This window comes from Nelumbo nucifera, chromosome 2, assembly GCF_055504915.1.
Source record: "Nelumbo nucifera cultivar China Antique chromosome 2, China Antique-T2T, whole genome shotgun sequence".
Taxonomy (NCBI): domain Eukaryota; kingdom Viridiplantae; phylum Streptophyta; class Magnoliopsida; order Proteales; family Nelumbonaceae; genus Nelumbo; species Nelumbo nucifera.
In genome coordinates, this window is record NC_142650.1 from 67,645,322 (window position 1) to 67,666,494 (window position 21,173).

Genomic DNA, 21,173 nt, shown 5'->3' on the forward strand with positions numbered 1-21,173 from the left:
TACTTGTGTTGTGAGGCAAAAATACCAAAAGAAAAGCGAGAGATCTCAAGGCCCAAAAAATAGTGGAGAGGACCAAGATCCTTAAAATCTAACAAGAGCCCATCTCTTTCCAAAAAAAAAAAAATAGTGGAAAGGACAGATCTAATTGATTCCGGGTAGCTTGGGCATAAGAGGTGGGCTTAAAAAGAAGTGGGTATTTGGGGAGATTGATGATAGGGGCCCATGGAAAACATAATCATGGAATTGGGCTAGTGGATGGTGTATACAATGAAAGACAAGCAATGGGTAAAGATGGCTTAGTAACAGGAGCAATATGTAAACAATGCTAAGGGCATAAGAGGTGGGCTTAAAAAGAAGTGGGTATTTGGGGAGATTGATGATAGGGGCCCATGGAAAACATAATCATGGAATTGGGCTAGTGGATGGTGTATACACTGAAGACAAGCAATAGGTAAAGATGGCTCAGTAACAGGAGCAATATGTAAACAATGCTAAGAGCAATGTGCTCAAGACGAACCGAAGACACATTAGTGGCTGGCCCAATAAAAGGAGCAAGAGTTGAAGGCCCAATAATCGACATTAGTTGGCTGATGGACTCATCAATAACATGAACAATAATAGGCTCAAGATTTGCGAATAGGATAGATTGGGTCATGGCTCAAGTGTTGGGATAGAGACAAATGAGTCATTAGGCATATCATCTAGTCGGACCAATGGAACAACAACTTCGGATGTGGGTTGCAAGATAGGCAAAGTGTCACTAGCAAAAGAAAATATGGATTCATAAAATGTTACATCTCGAGATAGATATGCAATTGAGCCAAGCCAAACTGAACTTTGGCATGTTTTGGTTCAGCTCGACTAAAATACTATTAGGTTTGAGTTTGAGATATAAGCTTGATTCAAACTATATTTTTTCGGTTTAAGTTTGGTTTGTTAAATATTGGATGAGTTCGAATTCTATTAAAAAATGAATATATTTTTTATATTACATATATGGTATTTTTATATAATATATAGTATATTCTTATTGTATATATAGAATATAAAAATATATTTTTATATAAAAACATATTTTTATAATATATTATAAAATATATTTTTATATTCTATAATATATACGCATATCTATACTATATATAAAAGTGCGGATGTAATGTGAAACTTCTTTTGGACTAAAATTATCCTCTACTTCTTTGTTTGAGAAAAGGGTATAAAAGTTATTTTATTATAGCTTTAATGGCTTCTAAAATGTACATAATTGTGTATTTAGTCCATCTCTAATGGTAAGGTTGAAAATGTAACTTCAATTATTACTTCCCACCTCATTTAATCCCCTCTCATTAATTCTTATACTTAAATTATTAACTCCCATTTTCTCTTATTAAATTAGATTTGTGTTAATATTTTTAACAATATAAACCCATATATTTTAGAATTGACTAAAAAACAAAACAATTTTTAATCCAAGTGGTGGCTAAGCAATTCAATCATCCAAATCAAAATTGATCAACCTACGAAGTCATAGTTAGGTAATACAAATTTTAAAATAGAAATAAATATAGAAACTTACAGAAAATGTAGAAAAAATTAAACACATTAATGATATTTTTATTAGTCAAATTAAAAAATAAGTGTAATAAAAAAGAATTATTTTTATTGGTAATGAAAATTAAATACATAAATCAGAACTGACAAAAAATGAAATTATTTTAATGTTTGGCAAATATCAATAGTTCAAATTTTGGGTCAAACATGTTAACCTTTAATGTCATAAATAAATAATAAAAGCTAATAAAATATAAAAATACAACAATGAAAAAAATACATAAATTTTGCAAAAAAAAAACATTTAGGCACATGTATAATATCATATGATTTAAATATCAACACGATGTGATACGCACGAAACACCATGTCTCTCTATACTTCCTAAAATATGCAGCTATGCTGATTCGAACATAGGTCATTTGGATGCACCATTTTTCGCTACACTCTAAACCATTAAGTGAGGCTTTATCTTGTGTTACTAAATAGACTAAAATATATTTTTTATGTTGACATACAACTTAAAGAAAAAAACATCTGTTTATATTTAATAATTCTAACTATTCCAAATAATAATATTCAAAAATAGTATTTTATAAATTAATAGAACAAATAATCTATCAAGTCCATATTTATATAAAAAGATGATTTTTAATATCAATAAAATTATAAAAATAAAATATTAATAATAAAATGATTATTTCAATGTTTAAATTACACATGATATGCATTTTAATTTTTTATATATTTTTAAAAATTATTATTTAATATTTTAATTTACATTAATAAGTAATAACAACATATTTATTATTTATAAAAAATAAAAGTATTGTTTACAAAATATTGAAGAGTATAATATTAAATTGAATCTATCAAATTCACTAATCTACATTTATTTCAATAAATTATTTTTTATTTCGAATTATTTATATAAATAAAAATATTAACAATGAAATATTTTTTTAGTAATTAAAAATTATGAATTTGTATAGGGAATGTATCTTAGAAACTTTAACAAATTTGATATACTTTAAGTTAATATTATATTTTTGTGAATTATTAATTGGTATTTTATTTTGCATTTGAGAATTTAATATTTAGCTGTTTTTTTGTTAATGTTAAAAATTAAAATAGTAAAATAAAAAAGTGATATAATAATTAAAATATAATATGCACATGTGTTTAGTGTCTCGGACTCTTGATTGATGCATTATAAATAAAATTATATGATATCTAGGTATCCCGATATATTAATTAAAATATTTTTTTTCATATATACCATTAAAATATACATTTTCTATGTATTTATATATTATTTGTGAATATTCTGGTCTTAAATTTAGTGTTATTAATGTATTTGTGGAATTTTTATGTATTTCCCTAATGTATCCATCTGTTTTCATATTTTTCATCCACATTCATGCATTTCCAAAGTGTATCCGTATCCATATCCAAATTCTCCGATACAATATCCGATACCAATATGTTAATCTTTGATTTATCATATTAAACATAAAGTAAGTGTGACATATTAGAATTATTTTTATACACAAAAATACAAAAAAGATAAAAAAATAAAAAAATATCTATAATTCTATGTTTACACCACTATTAAAAATATGAATAAGATTGTGTAACTTTCTTTTGACTAAAATATTCAATTTTGAATTTAGTTCCTATTTAATTATGAGTTTAAATTGTAAACTAAACTATTAGTTTTCACCTCCATTAAATCCTCTCTATTTAAATCTTACATTTTTTTTTGATAAATGAACAAAAAAAAAAGATACACAAAAAATATTAAATATTATAAAAGAAGAATCTAGCCAAGCAAAACTTCACAACTCGATTCGATTATCACATATTTAGATGAAATGTTTATGTAATCAAAATTGGATTTTCAATTTGCATCTAATTAATAATAAAAAACAAAAAAAAATATATAAAATTTATAAAAAAATTGGATACATTATTATTATGATTATCATTATATAAAATTACCACATTATTAGTGTATATATATTAATCAAACCAAACTCCAAACCTGTGAGCTTTCTGGTCGAATTTTTTATTGATCGAACTAACTAATCAAGCTTATCCCAAAAGTGAGCTTAATCAACTCAAGCCCGGAATCGATTAGAGCCCGATTCTTCGATTGCAGCCTTACATCGGGTCAATGTAGATGGGTTCGAAATCTTCCTTGCTGAAATCCATTCAATAGTAGATAATGGGTCCCACCAACCTACGTGCACAACATTGGCCGTAAATCTCCCTTTGCAGGCGCAGAGAAAACAAGACTCCCAAATCCCAATTTCCGGAAAACTTGAACGGTCTCCTTCGTCCTTCCGAAGCTCTCCACGCAAACCATAAGCAACGCGTGCAGATTCTCTCTCTCTGCTTGACCAACAGAGCCAATCCCCGTTCATCCGTTTGAGAATTGAAAGATTTTCGCAATTCAAATTCCGTTTAATGGTTGCTGAAGTGATGGGATGGGAGCTCAGAAGAGCATCCATGCCGGCAAAGGTTAATACTTGCTTAAAACTTAACGTAAAGAGAAAACCATAACCACAATAAATATCACTAATTGTTACTCTTCTTATTGTTAGTTGTTCTCACGCCATTTTTTCTGTCCACAGCTAAGATTGATGTCAACATTGATTTCACTAACAAGCTGTGTGCAGCTTTGATGCTTCCTACTCTCAGGTTTTTCCTCCCTCCTTCTCTCTCTTATTTCACTTTGGTTCTATTCCTTGCAACCCTTCACCTGGAATTTGGTTTTCTCTAGGGACAATGGAAATCCGCTTTCTCTGATTATTGGGAGGTATGGTGTTAGTTATGTTGTTTATACTTTATACTTGAAGATGGATAGCGGATTTATCGTCATTTTTCTATTTTGTTGTTTGTTTTGATTTTGGTTTTCTGAGTTTTTTCTGTTCATTGTAGTGTTTGCATAAAACATCCCAATTTGTTTGGTGGAAGCGAGAAGCTTGACGTATCTTGGGATAAGGGACTTTATGATTCCAGTGTTTTGGTAGCTTATAGGAGGCCGAGGTCCAAATGGCTCGCTCAACAGTCCTTTGTCATTCAGGTTTGCTCCTGCATTTTTTTTGGGTGTGGAACGGAAAGAATGGTGGCATGAACTGTTTCAGTTCTGGACGTTGAAAACCAAATTGGGGAGTTTGGAGTTATATTCAGTCTACATTGTTGTGTCTAATTTAAATGTTTGGTATCTCCAGCATTCAACTTCACCCGAGATTGGGGTCCATGGTTTTCCCATTGACAACTTTTCGCGCTCAGGAAGTGGAGGTGTTAATTTGTGCCGCTTCTCAGCAGGGGTGGACCTGAATGAGCCTGCAAGTTCCAAGTGGAGCAGCACAACCAGCATAAAGTTTGAGGTGGATCTCTCTTATTATAGTCTTCATAGTTTCTTATTTCAGGTTCAACAGCAAATTCTAGTCATTAATTCATTCATTGGCTGTATTTTACATTAGCATGTTCGTCCAATCAATGATGATGGTCATTCCATATGCAGAGATCTTGATGGGTTTCCAGTGACCTGCAGGTAACTATTGGTTGCAGTGATTTGTTAATCTTCAAATTAAGCTGAAGAATTGACTATAAATTTTCTGTCTCAAATGCCTTTAACTCTTTATGCAGTGGTGGTCCACATGATAATATGGTAGTTCTGAAGCAGGAGTCCTGTTATGCAAAGGCAAATGACTGCAGTTTCTCTCAAGTAAATTATTTGTTTTATTCATCTTAAACATGTATTTTTCACTGTAATATAAATTCCATACCCTAAAACCAAGGATAAGACATTTTTTAATTCATTAACTTTGTTGTTCTGTGGTTCAGTTGACTCTACAAATTGAACAAGGAATCCCTTTGCTATCTAAATGGCTAATTTTCAACCGATTCAAACTTGTTGCATCAAAGGGACTTAAAATTGGGCCTACATTTTTCTTAGCAAGGTGAACAGAACTTCTTTTTGGTGCATTTGGGATATAAGTATTGCCTAATTCTTGTTTACTCCTTTCTTGTTATGGTTCTAACCTTTTTCATCAACAGATTGACAGGTGGTTCCATTGTAGGGGACATGGCACCATATCAAGCATTTGCAATTGGGGGTCTTGGTAGTGTTCGAGGTTATGGTGAGGGTGCAGTTGGATCTGGTAGATCATGTCTGATAATAAACAGTGAATTGACATTCCCTTTGGTATGTGAAGCTTTATCCTTTCATTTGAGGACCCCAATTTCTGAATATGAACTCTTGTAATTTTCTCGTATTGAAACTTTAGTAGAGTTCTGATATTCTATACCTGGTTTCCTAGCAGAGCATATCTTTCTTACATCACATATCTAAGTTGCTTATGACTAGTTTTGCATGCATGTGAACATGGGAGTTGAAGTCTGACGCATGTCCAAGAGTTTGACTTAGCAAGATGAGAAAACATGTACTCGTGGACATGCCAGTGTTTTAAAACTGCAAGGTGCAATGAAAGTCTAAGAGCCTTTTAGCACCTACGACACAAGGTGAGGCGGGTGCCATTTCAAAGCAAGACATAAATTTTTGAAAAATAAAAAAAAGAGTAATACATAAAATACAAACATGAATTTTAAAAGAAATTAAAATGTTTGGAAAAGCCTACTGTTTCAAATTGAAATACATAATAATTGTGATATATAAAACATATTATAAGTGAAAATGTGGAAGTGAAAGCAAACAAATTGGATCATACCAAAGTCCTTTAAGCACTCCGCAATTCAAGTATGCGAAACTTTTAATTTGTTTATTTATCTCATGGTTGCATTATTTCAGGTAGCTAGTTTGATGTTAAACATATTGTATTCCCAACCCTAGGAGATCAGCCCTTTGTCTCCATAAAGGCCTCTTTAGGCAAGCCCAAACATGTCCTTGTAAGTTGGGATAGCACCCTTGACCTAAATTTTTGGATAGTATATATAAAGGGGTTGATTTTGTGGTTTTAGTTGTAATTTATTCTATTTTAGGATTAGGGATCAGATATTGGTTGTATTATTGTTGCTTCTTCAGTGAAAATTTTACTATTTGAGATCCTATTAAGAACCAAGGCTTTAGGTATGTGAGAGGCCTTTGTTTTTTCCAATTTTAAAAGTTAATAGACCATTAATAGTGTACAAACAGCAATAAAAGGTAATTTAGAAGTTGAACAACCATTACAAAGGTGTAGAGCATATAAGAATCTACAAAAATAACAAAAGAGGCATATTTTAAAATGGTGTGCACCTGGGTTGAGGTGCAAGGTGCATGTCTTTTGAAAGGGATTGTGCCTAGGTTCAAGCAAGGCATATGCTTTAAAACGCATCTTTCCTATGCACCTATGTGTTCACTTTGCCTTCTAAAATGTTGGGAATTGGGATACATCTATGGGAATGTATCTACTGTTAGAATAGTTCATAGTTTTTGAATTTTAAAATTAATGGTAAAATCTTGGGATGGCAAGCATTAAAATATGGGTTTGAGTATGAGAGCAGCCACTTTGTGCAATAAAATGTCAAAGGTTAGGATCCTATCCAGTCTACCATTTTGCAGACCCTAGATAGTTGGGACCATAATGGCCTTTATTTATAGCTGCAAAAAATGCCTAAAATGTTGTCTTTATCACCAAGTAATATTTGATATGAAAAATGACATTTATCTTGTACATTAGCTGTTCATTTATGTCAAGTACAAAAGGAGGTAAAAAGGAAATTGTACATAGAAGTGTCCTTAAGAATACATAGAGTGTCAGGCTTTAACAGACTAACATTGTTTGACATGGACACATCATCCATATAGGAGAGTCCACATACCACAACTTATGACTAATAAAAAATGTTTAAGTTTCTCATGTGATTCAATTTGTTTGACATGGACACACCATCCATTTAGGCATCATCATCCTTCTTGTGTTCCTAACCAATGGCATGATAACAATTAGACCCAGAAAAAAGCGACCCAACCCAAAAAGCAAGCTAGGGTCTCCTATCTAGCAACCCGAACCAGAAGGCAGACCAATCCAACCTGAAAAAGAATCTGGATTGGGTTGGGTGACTCAGGTCTAGTCATAGTTCATCGTCAGGTCACCTATTTTCAAACCAATGTTTTCAAATTGGAGTTACTTGGACAGTTGAACCATTCAAACCATTTGAACGAGCTAGCCTGTCTAAAAGTATGAGCTGGGTCGATTCGAGCTGGAGTTAAGCCCACCTAATTTGCCTCCTCCCTATGGACCATTGATCATCAATTAGATGCAAAAAACAGTTTTCTTTTTAAGTTAGTTTACTTTTTAATCCTATTTCTATCATTAATAAAAATGACTCTTATCTATCATATTATTTTTGTTTAATATGATGAATGCATAATATTAGAGATGCACCCAAATGTTTTTTTTACAATTTTTTATATTTTTTTTTAATAATTTTTGTGTCCCTATCATTTTTTAAAATTTTTATTATTTATTTATGATATCATGGGTTGATCCATTTGACATAAAAGGTTGAAACATTGACCCACCACTTGAATAGGAATGGTTTCATTTTTGGATCAATTTTAAATCTTGTATTTCATTTCCATTGAATAAAAATACTTTTATTTAGCATGCTTATTGTTGTTGATATGATAAATAGATAACATTAGAGAAGTGCTTAAAAATTTTCACAATTTTGTATACTTTTTGTATTATTTATATTTATATTTTTACTATTTAACTATGAGAACATTGGTTGACCCATTTGACACAGATAGTTGAACTATTTACTTGCCACTTAGACAAAAGGTTGTTTATTTAATTATTTTTCGTGTTGGTTTTGAACATATTAATTGTTATCAGGTGTATTATATGTACAGGCTTAGTACCTGCAGGGGTATTTTCGTAAATTTGTATACATTTTGTTATGTACGGCCAGAACAATATAAATAGATAGCTTCACTCGACTGAAGCTAAGTTTTGTTGAGGCCTTAACTCAGTTGCCTCTTATTCTTCTTCCTCTTCTCCTTCTTCTTCCTTCTTTTCTCCTTTTTTTCTTCTTCTTCTTGGTCTCTTGCTCAACATGGTATCAGAGCAGGCTCATCCATGCCTAAAAAACAACTAGCTGAGGTCTCTCCCCTTTGCTGCGAAGGAGTTATAGTACTGATGCTCGAAGACAAGGAAGAGGAAGCTTTTCTAATGCTGCGGTTAGTCTCCACTACTGAGTAGGGCTCTGCTACAAGTATGCTGACTGTTCAACTTCCTAGCACAGAAAAAGGGTTCGGATACATGTATTTTTGCTGGTAACTGGGTTGCTTCGGCTAAGAGGACTGTAGAAATCCATCCTAGATGTTCGAAGGAAGGCTTTGACCTGAAGGAGAGTTCGAGTTCATGACTGAACTGCCTGTTGCAATCTGACCTGAAGGGAAGTTTGAGTTCATGACTGATGACTGTGCTGCCTATTGCTGGTACTGAGATTTTTTTTTCTATCTTCCTGTTTATGGCTTCTTGCACGACTGTTAATGTTCCAGAATCTGAGTAGGGACTGTTCCCCTTCCTCCGATTGTATGTTGCCCTAGTTTGCACTCTAAGGGGCTGTTGATGAACCCTAGAACTTGAGTGACTGTTCGGCTGCCTTGGAAAGTGGATATCAACCGATTAGGTGTGGTGAATCACCACTCGTATTGCTGCTCCTACTGTAACTTTTTTTTTGGGCTGAGAAGCTGTATCAAGGTTGTAAACTGTAGGTCTTTCAGACCTGGTTACACTGCATGTGCAGTTCGTATAGTGTTTTGTGGACTCCTACACAGTGTAGGTGATAAACCCTAGTACTGCAGTTGTAGTGTTTGTGCTTGGTTCTCTGTGGGGCTAAAAATCAGCAAGTGTCCTGTTGTGGACTGTTGCAACTCTGTAAGACTGTGCTTTGTTTTTGTGTATTTCTGAACTGAGAATCATGAGTAGTGAAAATTCAGCTACATCCGGAATCTCCACAATGCTGAATGGAATGAGTGGGAACAATGATCTATCCTTCCCTATGACTGTTGTTCCTCTTGACGGGTTAAACTATCTAGAGTGGTCAAGGGGGATCAAACTATACATAACTGCAAGGGGAAAAGTAGGCTACATAAATGGAAGAATCAAAGAACCACCTTCTGAAAATGCAGAACATGATAAATGGTATCGGGAGAATAGTGTGGTTATGTCATGGCTTTTGATCTCCATGCAACCGCAAATAAGGAAAAACTTCATGTGGGCTGAAACTGCAAATGAGATATGGGATCAGGCAAAGTCCACCTATTCTGAACTTCGACACTATGCCAAAATTTATCAACTGCAAGCAGCTTCATCTACTTGTAAACAGGGGGAGAGGAGTTTATCAGTTTATTACTCTGATCTAACAACTATTTGGAAGGAGTTGGACCATTACCAGAACATTGAGTGGAAGTGTGAGGAAGATGCAAAATTGTATAAGAAACTTGTCTCACAGCAAAGGGTGTTTGCCTTTTTACATGGTCTCAATCCTATCTATGAACCCATCAGAGTACAAATTCTAAGTTCAAAGGATCTTCCTTCAATTTAGGAGGTCTATGCTCTTGTCCAGTCTTAAGAGAGCAAAAGGAACTTGATGAACAACATCGGAGGGGATGTAATTGTGTTGGCAGCAAAGGGGAGTTCCTCTACTAGTGGTGGACCTTCTTTCAAGAGAGGAGATCTCTAGAAGAAAGCAGAAGATAAGGAAAAATTGTGGTGCACTAATTGTCAGAAGCCCCAACACACCAAAGATACTTGTTGGGATCTCCATGGGAAACCGAAGTGGGCTCAGGATTTACCTAAGAAGCAAGGTTCATATGGTATTAGAAGACCCGGGCAGCAAGGTACCAAGAAACACCACATGGCCAATATGGTTACTCGGGAGAATCAACCCTCCACCTCCACTGTGACTCAACCACCACATGGCCAACATAACTACTCTGGATCCGATCCAAGAGAGGATATTGTCAACTCCTTCTATGACCATTTGGACCTTTATGGTAGAACAATTTGCCAAATGGATGATCCTCCCACCACCTCTTTTGCATCCACATCAGGTAATCCTGCCACAGCTTTCCATGTTGCTTCTCACGACCTTGACTCTCCATGAATCATTGATTCTGGAGCGTCAAAACACATGACTGGTATGCCCTCTTTCTTCCAAACTTATCACCCCCTTTTCGGAAGAGATAAAGTGAGACTAGCTGATGGGTCATACTCTCCCATAGCTGGTCAAGGAACTCTCTCTCTTCCCCTTGGCCTTACTCTTTCTAATGTTCTTCATGTTCCAAAATTTCCTATGAATTTGTTTTTAGTCAGTAGTGTTACAAATTCCTTAAACTGTTCCGTGACTTTTCCCTTCCTATTGTGTGATTCAGGATCTGGCCTCGGGGAGGACGATTGGTAGAGGTCGTATGGTTGATGGACTCTATATGCTGGAGAATACGGCTGGCCTTCTTGTTACAGAGTCTATGAGTCAGTTCAAAAAGAGTAAAATGTATTTATGGCATTGTCGTTTGGGTCACTTGTCTTTTGAGTCGTTGAAAGTTGTTTTCCCAGAAATGTGTAAGTTCGTGTCTGTTTCCAATTTTTCTTGTCAAACATGTCAATTAAGCAAGCATTGTACAACTCAATTTCCTCAAAGAAATAGTAAATCTGAGTTTCCTTTTCACATTGTGCATTCGGATGTGTGGGGCCCTGTTACTTTACCTTCTGAGAGTGGCTACAAGTACTTTATTACCTTCATTGACGATTATTCCAGATACACTTGGGTATATCCAATGCGAACCCGTGAGGAAGTACCAAAAATTATCCAAGTTTTTCAGCGGATGGTCTTCACCCAATTTCAGACCGAAATTCAAATATTTCAATCAGACAATGCAAAAGAGTTTTTTCATAGTGACCTCACAGAGTTCTTTGCTTCACATGGCTCTCTTCACCGGAGCTCTTGTGCCCGCACGCCACAACAAAGTGGTGTGGCTGAACGAAAGAACCGTCACATTCTTGAAGTGGCACGGGGTTTACTACTCCACATAAATGTTCCCAAACGTTTTTGGCTTGAGGCCGTCCTTTGTTCTACATACCTCATTAACCGAATGCCCTCTCGTTGGTTAGAGTACAAAGTTCCACATCAGCTTCTCTTTCCTAAAGCCCCTCTTCTTTCTATTCCTCTCAGTGTTTTTGGTTGTCGGTGTTTTGTCCAAAACCTTTCCCCCACCTGGGGAAAATTGGACTCTCATGCTATCCCATGTATATTTCTTGGCTACTCATTCTCTCAGAAAGGGTATCGTTGCTTTGATCCTGTTTCACGGAAATTCTATGTCTCCATGGATGTTACCTTCTTTGAGGATGAGCCCTTCTTTCCGGTTTCTCCTCAGGGGGAGTGTAGGTATGAGGAGAAATTGGTTCAACTTCCTCCTCTTCCTACTCCTCCTTCTCTCCTTCCTTCTGATCCTCCACCTTTCCGTGTTTTTTCTCGTCGTCGTAAAGGCTAATCAGGTTCAAGAGCTGAGGAGAATCCAAAAGCCGTACCTCAAATGCCATCAGATTCCTTGGGGGAAGATCATACTCACTCAGGTAACTTGATTCCCAACCTCCCTGTTGCTAATGATCTTGACCTTCCCATTGCCCACAGGAAAGGTGTTAGGTCGTGCACCACCAAACACCCCATTTCCAACTTTGTTTCCTATGAGAACATCTCACCTTCATTTCGTGCTTTTCTTACCTCCATTGACAGTATCCCTATTCCCAAGAATGTGGCAGAAGCTCTCTCAGTACCAGAATGGATGAAGGCCATGAAGGAAGAAATTGATGCTCTTCATAAGAATGGCACATGGGAACTTGTTGACCTCCCTAAGGGAAAGGATCCAGTTGGATGTAAATGGGTGTTCACTGTTAAGCATGGGGCTGATGGAACCGTGGAGAGGTATAAAGCTCGTTTAGTGGCAAAGGGTTTCACTCAAGTATATGGGGTTGATTATGTAGAAACCTTTGCACCTGTTGCCAAAATGAACTCTATTAGAGTCCTCTTCTCTCTTGCTGCCAATCTGAATTGGGATCTACATCAGTTCGACATCAAGAATGCCTTCTTGAATGGTGACCTTGAAGAGGAAGTTTATATGGTTCAACCCCCCGGTTTTTTGGCTCAAGGAAGTGAACAAAAGGTGTGCAAGTTGAAGAAGTCTTTATATGGGCTGAAGCAATCACCAAGGGCTTGGTTTAGCAGATTTCATACTGCAGTCCAGAAGAGGGGATACAAGCAATGTCAGTCAGATCACACATTGTTTGTGAAAAGAGTAAAGGTAAAATGGCTGCCCTAATAGTATACGTGGATGACATAATTGTTACTAGTAACTGGAAGGATGAAATTCAAAGTTTGAAGGGCTTCCTTGCCACTCAGTTCGAGGTGAAAGATCTAGGTCCCACCAAATACTTCATTGGGATTGAGGTTGCCCGGTCAAAAATGGGTATCTTCATCTCTCAAAGGAAATATGTCCTAGATTTGCTTAAGGACACTGGAAAGATTGGGGTTAAACTAGCTAACTCTCCCATTGATCCCAACCATAAGTTAAGTGACAGTCAAGGTGAACCACTTAAGGATGTGAAGCAATTTCAGAGGCTTGTAGGGAGATTGTTGTACCTCTCTATGACTAGTCCAGACATAGCATATGCTGTTGGTGTCCTCAGTCAGTTCATGCATGCACCTAGGTCCACCCACCTTGAAGCAGCAGAGAGAGTACTACGGTATCTTAAGAAGTTCTCGGGTGCTGGTTTATTATTCTAGAAACATGGACACTTGAGGGTTGAAATTTACACAAATGCGGATTGGGCTGGATCTCAAAGTGACAGAAGATCTACTAGTGGTTACTGCACCTTTGTAGGAGGGAACCTAGTTACTTGGAGGAGTAAGAAGCAAATTGTGGTAGCTAGATCCAGTGCTGAAGCTGAGTACCGTGCAATGGCACACGGAGTAGCCGAAGGTATGTGGATAAAGAATCTATTGGGAGAGTTGGGTTTTCCAGTTGGTAAACCCATGACTACTCTGTGACAACAAGGCAACTATCAGTATTGCTGCCAACCCAGTACTACATGATAGAACAAAGCACATTGAAGTTGACAAGCATTTTATCAGAGAGAAAATCATCACAGGCGAAGTATGCACTCCATACATCAACTCTGAAGACCAACTTGTAGACTTATTTACAAAAGGGCTAAACTATTCCAGACATCAAGGTCTCTGTGACAAGTTGGGCATGATTGATATCTATGCCCCAACTTGAGGGGGAGTGTTATCAGGTGTATTATATGTACTGTACACAGGCTTAGTACCCGCAGGGGTATTTTCGTAATTTTGTATACATTTTGTTATGTACGGCCAGAACAGTATAAATAGATAGCTTCACTCGACTGAAGCTAAGTTTTGTTGAGGCCTTAACTCAGTTGCCTCTTATTCTTCTTCCTCTTCTCCTTCTTCTTCCTTCTTCTTTTCTCCTTCTTCTTTTCTTCTTCTTCTTGGTCTCCTGCTCAACATTAATGAAGTGGAAAGTAATAGTACTTTAAATTACATTTTTTGCCCACACAGTTAAAGAGGGACTAAATTCATAAATAGGGGTGTTTTAGTCAAGAAAAGTCAACAAAGCTAATTTATTTAATGTGCCTTAAATATAAAATTTAATGAAAGGAAATGGGAGTTAATACTTTAAATATAGGACTTAATGACGGGGAATATAATGAATTTAGTAAAAGTAGTAGTTCTAATTATGTTTTTTGCCTTCATAATATGGGGAGACCAAGTTCAAAATATAAGGGTATTTTAGTTAAAAAAATTCCAGAATCTAGACCTCATTCACACTTTTAATAGTAGTATAGATATAGGTGTATCATTTATAGGATGGGATGGGTCGGGTTGGATTGGGTTTCAGAATCCCGTGTTAGTTGGGTCAGGTCAGGTTGAAGTGTTTTCAGGTCAAGCTAGGGATGCAAATGGATCGGATCGGATTCGAATCAGGGTATATTCAAATCCGATCCAAAGATCTGATCGGATCTTTCGAAACCTATTGGATCTTCAGATCTGATTTGATCTGACTTGTTTTCTTTAAAAAAATAATAAATTATTAAAAGAAAAAAATAAAATATACCAATTTAAAGAAAGAAAAAACAAAAATACAAGTATTTTTAATTATTTTTGTCATATATATACATTTTTTTTATAAAAAAATAAATAATATAACAAATTTATAAAGCACATATAAATAACATATATATATATATGATCTGAATCCGATCCGATCTGAAGATCCAACCAGGGGTGATCCGAATTCGACCAAATAGGATTGGATCATGATCCAATCCATTTGCACCCGTAGGTCAAGCCAAACCTGGCCCATTGACTTCCCTAGATGTAGGTACTGATAAAAAATAGTCAATGAAGATGTAGGGTCTCATGCACTTGTCCTAATGTAAATTTATGTTCCTTTTCCTTTTTCTTGGAATAGATTATCCTTGTTGCACAAGCAGGGGATAACACCTTGTCATTTTCTCCAATTGAATGATTTGTACCCGCAGTTATAAGTTTGTTAAAAGGTGGCTATGATTTGTTTTTATTGTTATTGCTGCAATGATTGAACTCTATTTAATTCTGAACTTTATCTGCAACGTTTTGATACAATCTTTTTTTTTTTTTTTTTTGTTTTCTAATGTTTGTTTGTATATTGCAAATACTGATAGCATTCATGCTTATTATACTCAGAGCAAGGTGTTGGAAGGTTCCCTTTTCATGGACTGCGGAACAGACTTGGGCTCTGGTCATCATGTACCTGGTGAGTTGCAGAATATTCAGTCTCTCAGAATTGAACTTTTCTTTTTTGTCTAAATCCATATATTATTATTTCTCTTTCTGGAAAAGGAAGGTGTAAGTGCATTGCTGTATGTGAAAATGTGGGTTAGTACAAGTACACTCCTGTACAACTAGCTACTATACAATTGGAACCATGTTTTACTAATAGTCATGCTAGGAATAAGATGTTAGGCAAGTACAGAGATTCACAAGAATGGTAGGATGTTAGGAACCTGCCTAACTCAGGGCTCTTCGAGGGAGCCAACCTCCTGAATTCGTTGGAATGAGAGAGAGAGAGAGATTAATGCCGAAAGAATTACCCTCATATTACTCTTTGTGCTTCACTACTTATATTGTTTACAATCTTTGATTTCTTTCTGTTACAGCTGTTGCAAGTGGACGATTAGTTGTGCTGACGTGGCCTCCTCTTGTAAAACTGATTAACTGCTTTCTAAGTAGGATTCCCAGGTTGCATCCTCTTCTGGGAGTTTAGACCAAACAACTAATGCTTTTGGTATGACTCTTCCACCCCGGTGCACCCATCTGAAATCAATGATGCGGGCTCTCAGTCTGCACTTGTCCTTGTTCTGAAAATGTGGGAAGGGTCGCACTTGTAATGACTCCTGACTTCGGCCCTTTTTTCAGTAAGGAGATATGGAATACAGGGTGCAGTTTTGATGTTGCCGGAAGGTCCAGCTTGTAGGCCACTGACCCTATTCTCTCAAGGATTTTAAATGGTCCAAAATAGCGCGGGCTGAGTTTGTTCTACTGTCGGCTTGCAACTGAAATCTGTCTGAAAGGTTGTAATTTGAGAAACACCCAATCATTGACTTTATATTGGACATTCTTGGGATGTTTATCATATGTGTGCTTCATCCATTGCTGTGCCTGTAAGAGATGATGTCTTAGTTCCTTTAACACCTCATCTCGTTGCGTCAGCTGTTCTTCTAAGGCCGCTACTGTGGTGGTCCCTTTTTCATAAGGAAGTAGAGGGGGATGGTCCTGACCATATAGAGCTCTGAAGGGTGTCATCCCAGCGGCGCTATGGAAAGTGGTGTTGTACCACCATTCAGCCCAGTGGCTTCACCCATTGTCTTGGTCGATTTCCCGCGAAGCATCTCAAATATGTTTCGAGACTCTTGTTAACCGCCTCTGTCTGTCCATCAGATTGGGGGTGGTAGCTAGTTGACTTGAAGAGTTTAACCCCGTGCAGGCGAAAAAGCTCAGCCCAGAAACGGCTCATAAAAATAGGGTCCCTGTCTGATACATTGAGCTGGTGAGCCCGTGTAGGCGCACAATTTCCCGGAGGAACAATTCAGCAACTGTGACTGCTGTAAATGGGTGTGGTAGAGGTAGGAAATGACTGTATTTCGTCAATCTATCCACTACCACAAGGATAACTGTTTTGCTGGCAGAAATGGGCAATCCTGTGATGAAATCCATTGATATATCATCCTAGACTTGGGTTGGTATTGGGAGTGGTTGCAAGAGGCCTTCTGGTGTTGTAGTGGCCGACTTGTTTTGTTGGCATACTGCACACCTGGCTATGAAGTTCTGGATAGATGTACACATGCCTTTCCAATGGAATTGTGTGGCGATGCGTTTTTGTGTTCGTAGGATGCTGGAGTGGCCACCTGTGGGTGAGGCATGGAATAATTCCAGGAGCTTCCTGAGATGAGCAGAATCTGCCGGAATTTCTAGGCATCCTTTGAAGAATAGTAGATCATTCTTGAGGGATTTGCCAATACTTGGGCCTTCAACTGCTGTAACTCCCTATGGGATTGGGCTTCTTTTTGAAGTAGATCTAGGAGTGGAGAAATTGGGGAAGATACTAGTAACTGAAATGATTGTGGGTGCTGTGAGAGGGCGTCAGCCACCCGGTTAGCAGCCCCTGCTTTGTACTCAATTATGTAGTCGTACCCAGTAGCTTGGATATCCATCGTTGTTGTTCCTGATCCAATAAGAACTCCAAACTTTGATGGTCGGTCCGAATTATGAACCGTCTACCAAGCAAGTAGGATCGCCAACGTTGGATTGCTAAGACCACTGCTATTAATTCTCGTTCATAAACTGATTTGGCCCACTTTTGTGATGTTAAGGCCTTGCTGAAAAAGGCTAGTGGTCGCCCCTCTTGCATGAGAACAGCCCCAACACCTTGATCGGAGGCATCACACTCAATGATGAAGTCTTTTGTGAAATCGGGCAATGGTAATGTTGGAGGGCTCGCAACTGCCTGTCTCAACTGCTCAATAGCTTGGTGGGCCTGGGTTGACCAGTAAAAAGCACCTGCCTGTCTCAACTGCTCAATAGCTTGGTGGGCCTGGGTTGACCAGTAAAAAGCACCTTGTTTCAGCAATTGGGTGAACGGGGTAGCTATTAGGCCGTAGTTTTTGATGAAGCAGCGGTAGTACCCAGTCAGGCCCAAGAAGGCCCTCAACTCTTTCACACTTTTGGGTTGCGGCCAGCCCATTATACTGGAGATTTTATCTGGGTTGGCCACTACAGTTCCATTCTCTACAACATGTCCCAAGTAGTGAACTTGGTTTTTTCCAAAGGAGCACTTGGACTCTTTAGCGAACAAACTGGTGGGCCTCAAGTGTTGCAAGGGTGACCTGTAGATGATTCAGATGTTCCTCCCAATTGGAGCTATAGACCAATATGTCATGAAAGAAAACAAGGATGAACTTAGGTAAATATGGCCGGGATATGTCTGGAGCATTGGTCAGCTCAAATGGCATGACCAGGAACTCATAGTGGTCGTCATGTGTCCTGAAAGCCGTTTTGTGAACATCCTCCTTATGTACCCTTATTTGATGATACCCAACCTGTAAATCTAATTTTGAGAATATGGTGGCTTGACTAAGTTCATCAAGCAGCTCATCAATGATCGGTATTGGAAATCAGTCTTTAATGGTGATATTGTTAAGGGCTCTGTAATAAATACAAAATCACCACGTCCCATCCTTTTTTTTGACTAATAATACCGGTGAAGAGAATGGGCTGTGACTAGGCTGTATTATCCCTTGCTGAAGCATATCTTGAACTTGCTTCTTGATTTCAAATTTTTGAAAGTAAGGGTATCGGTAGGGTCTTACATTGGTTGGGGCAGCTCCCGGCATGAGGGGGATGCGGTGGTCATGCTCCTAGTGTGGTGGAAGTTCTTGGGGTTCTTCGAACACGCTGCCATATTGCTAAAGGAGTTGTTGTAGGTGGCTTTGGAAGTCTCTAGGCCCATTTGGGCTGCTGTTAGCTAAAGATGGGCTGGTCCAATTTGAGTCCATGTGCATGAATATGGGCTGATCCGGATCTCCTATTTGCTTTGTTAATGTTGCAAGACTGATGGGCCTTGGACCCTTGCATGTTTGCCCTTGTAGATGGACTGTATAGTTCTCAGATGTGAAGTCCATGGTGAGACGGGCCCAGTCACAGATCACGGACCCTAGATGTCTTAACCATTGAATGCCTAGCACCATGTCCGTTCCACTGAGATGAAGAGGATATAAGTCCATCGCAAACTGGTGACCCTGAACCTTTAGTGGTAAGCCCATGCAAATGCTATTGCAGGATAGGCTATTACCGTTGGCCACGTGAACCGTAAAAGCCGTTGTTGGTTGAACTGGGAGTCCCATTTTATCCACCAAGACTTGAGTTATGAAGTTAAGGGAACTGCCATTGTCTATGAGGATTGACACTTGGCGTCCTTGGATTAACCCTACAACTCTCATTGTTTGAGGGGACGCAAGTCCCGTAAGGGCTTGTAGAGATATTTCAGGTGTGCCATTGGGTTGTATTTCCCACCCTTGGTTAGATTCCCCACAACCGGTGAGGTCGTCTTCCTCTTCGGCATCTGTTTTGAGGAGAAAATGCTTGTTTCTTGCACCAATGGCCCGGCCCGAATTTCTCTTCGCAGTTGTAACAAAGTCCTTTGTCTCTGCGGGCTTGCATCTCTGCCCAGGTCAGTCGTTTGAGAGGAACCAATGGGCCTGGGCCCAGTATTCCTTCCTCCTTGACTGGTGCTGTCGTCCTGGTTCCTGGACCCCATGATTGTTGCACCTTTCTTGCTCGAGCGAACTTATCCACATACAATCTTGCTAGCGCTGCCGCATTTATGACTGAAGTGGGCTGCATCGCCTTCACTTCTAGTCGCAGTTCTTCTTTTAGGTTGTTGACAAAGCTTCCCACCAACGCCTTCTCCGTCCACCCTTGGACTCTCACGGCCAACTTTTTGAACTCCATCTGGTAATCTTTAATTGATCCTACCTGCCGTAGCTTTGCCAAACTCTCACCATGATCTTCGAACCCAGACGATCCAAAACGGATATTCATGGCATCAGTGAAGTCTGCCCAAGTTTGATGAGGGTGCCCCCGTCGGTACCATTGAAACCAGAGGATAGCTTCCCCTTCAAGATGCGTAGAAGCCAGAGCTACCTTGTCTTGCCCAAGTGTTTCATGGTAATCGAAGTACCGTTCGACTTTGAGAATCCAGGGAGTTGGGTCGCCGCCTGAGAAGATGGGGAAATCGATTTTGGCTGCTCTTGTTGCCGCCGGCCCTGTTCTGCGGTTGTTTTCATTGCTGCGCTCTTCTTGGCTTCCTTTGTCGTTGTTCGTGGCCCCCTGCTCCAGCCGATTGAGGAGAGCAGTGAAACCTTCCTTCATTTCTTTGAGATCTGAAGACATTCGATGGATCTCTACCTCCATCTGATCCACTCGGGTGTCTATTGACGTGTTTCTTGTGTTGGTCATGCTGGCTCTGATACCAACTTGTTAGGAACCTGCCTAACTCAGGGCTCTTCAAGGGAGCCAACCTCCTGAATTTGTTGAAAGGAGAGAGAGAGAGAGAGAGATTAATGCCGAAAGAATTACCCTCTTATTACTCTTTGTGCTTCACTACATATACTGTTCACAATCTTTGATTTCTTTCTGTTACAGCTGTTGCAAGTGGACGATTAGTTGTGCTGACATGGCCACCTCTTGTAAAACTGATTAACTGCAAGTGGACGATTAGTTCCAACCTATCTTGACTGACAGCAATCTCAAGGGAAAAATAAAGACTTACCCAGAAAACTCTGATCACTACCTTCAATCGTGGCCTGAACCCTAACCTTCTCTGATTCTTCCTAATTACCAAAACACTCTCCAAGCCTCTACAAGTCTTCGGACAGCTGCTAAACTTTTCTGGTAACCTCCAAGAATCAGCCAACGAACAGGCCTTTGTAAGCTTCCAGCCCTAGACAGTTCTCATGTGTTTGGCTGGACTAGACACACATGAGAAACCCTAGATAGGCTTTGATACCAAGTAGTCGATCAAGACTATAGTCAGCCTTGAATTCCAAAAGATTTCGGATTGAGAAAAGTAGAAGAAAGAGGGAGAAGAAAGGAGAAGAAGCAGAAGTACACAAGGGTTTTGAAAGGAGGGACAGATCGAATGAATCTGCCGCCGCCACTCTCTCAATATTTATAGGTTATGTTCACTAGATGTAGGAAAGGGCAGAATTACCCTTAATGCTTACATGGCAAATAAAACAAATAATAAACTGAAAAAACAAGCTGTCTAAGATAACTACCAACTAACAAAGGTTACATGTGCTGTCACACGAACACAGTGGGGACCACAGCCGTGGGGCCTACATCAGTGTTCTCTACAGAATTCTATCAAGATTGTTGGGAAGTGTTGAAAGATGCTTTATGTGATGTCTTTAAGGAGTTTACAGATAATCATATAGTCAGATCTGGAGTCAATACCACTTTTTTGACCCTAGTCCCCAAGAAAT

The 21,173-nt window shown here is 38.3% G+C and overlaps 1 protein-coding gene across 2 annotated transcripts in view; it reads left to right on the plus strand.

Annotated features, from left to right (window-relative positions):
- Positions 1-3,811: 3,811 nt before the first annotated feature.
- LOC104601424 (protein SUPPRESSOR OF PPI1 LOCUS 2, chloroplastic-like) overlaps positions 3,812-21,173 on the plus strand; it is a 29,486-nt gene continuing 12,124 nt past the window's right edge. Inside the window, exons 1-10 of one of the 2 annotated variants that reach the window (XM_088898414.1) lie at positions 3,812-4,071; positions 4,185-4,251; positions 4,334-4,369; positions 4,492-4,636; positions 4,785-4,943; positions 5,040-5,110; positions 5,206-5,284; positions 5,404-5,519; positions 5,617-5,764; positions 15,316-15,385. In XM_088898414.1, the coding sequence (XP_088754540.1) occupies positions 4,038-4,071; positions 4,185-4,251; positions 4,334-4,369; positions 4,492-4,636; positions 4,785-4,943; positions 5,040-5,110; positions 5,206-5,284; positions 5,404-5,519; positions 5,617-5,764; positions 15,316-15,385 (925 nt within the window). In that variant the 5' untranslated portion in view covers positions 3,812-4,037. The remainder of the gene's footprint in view (positions 4,072-4,184; positions 4,252-4,333; positions 4,370-4,491; positions 4,637-4,784; positions 4,944-5,039; positions 5,111-5,205; positions 5,285-5,403; positions 5,520-5,616; positions 5,765-15,315; positions 15,386-21,173) is intronic. The other variant, XM_010264737.3, reaches the window with a different exon arrangement.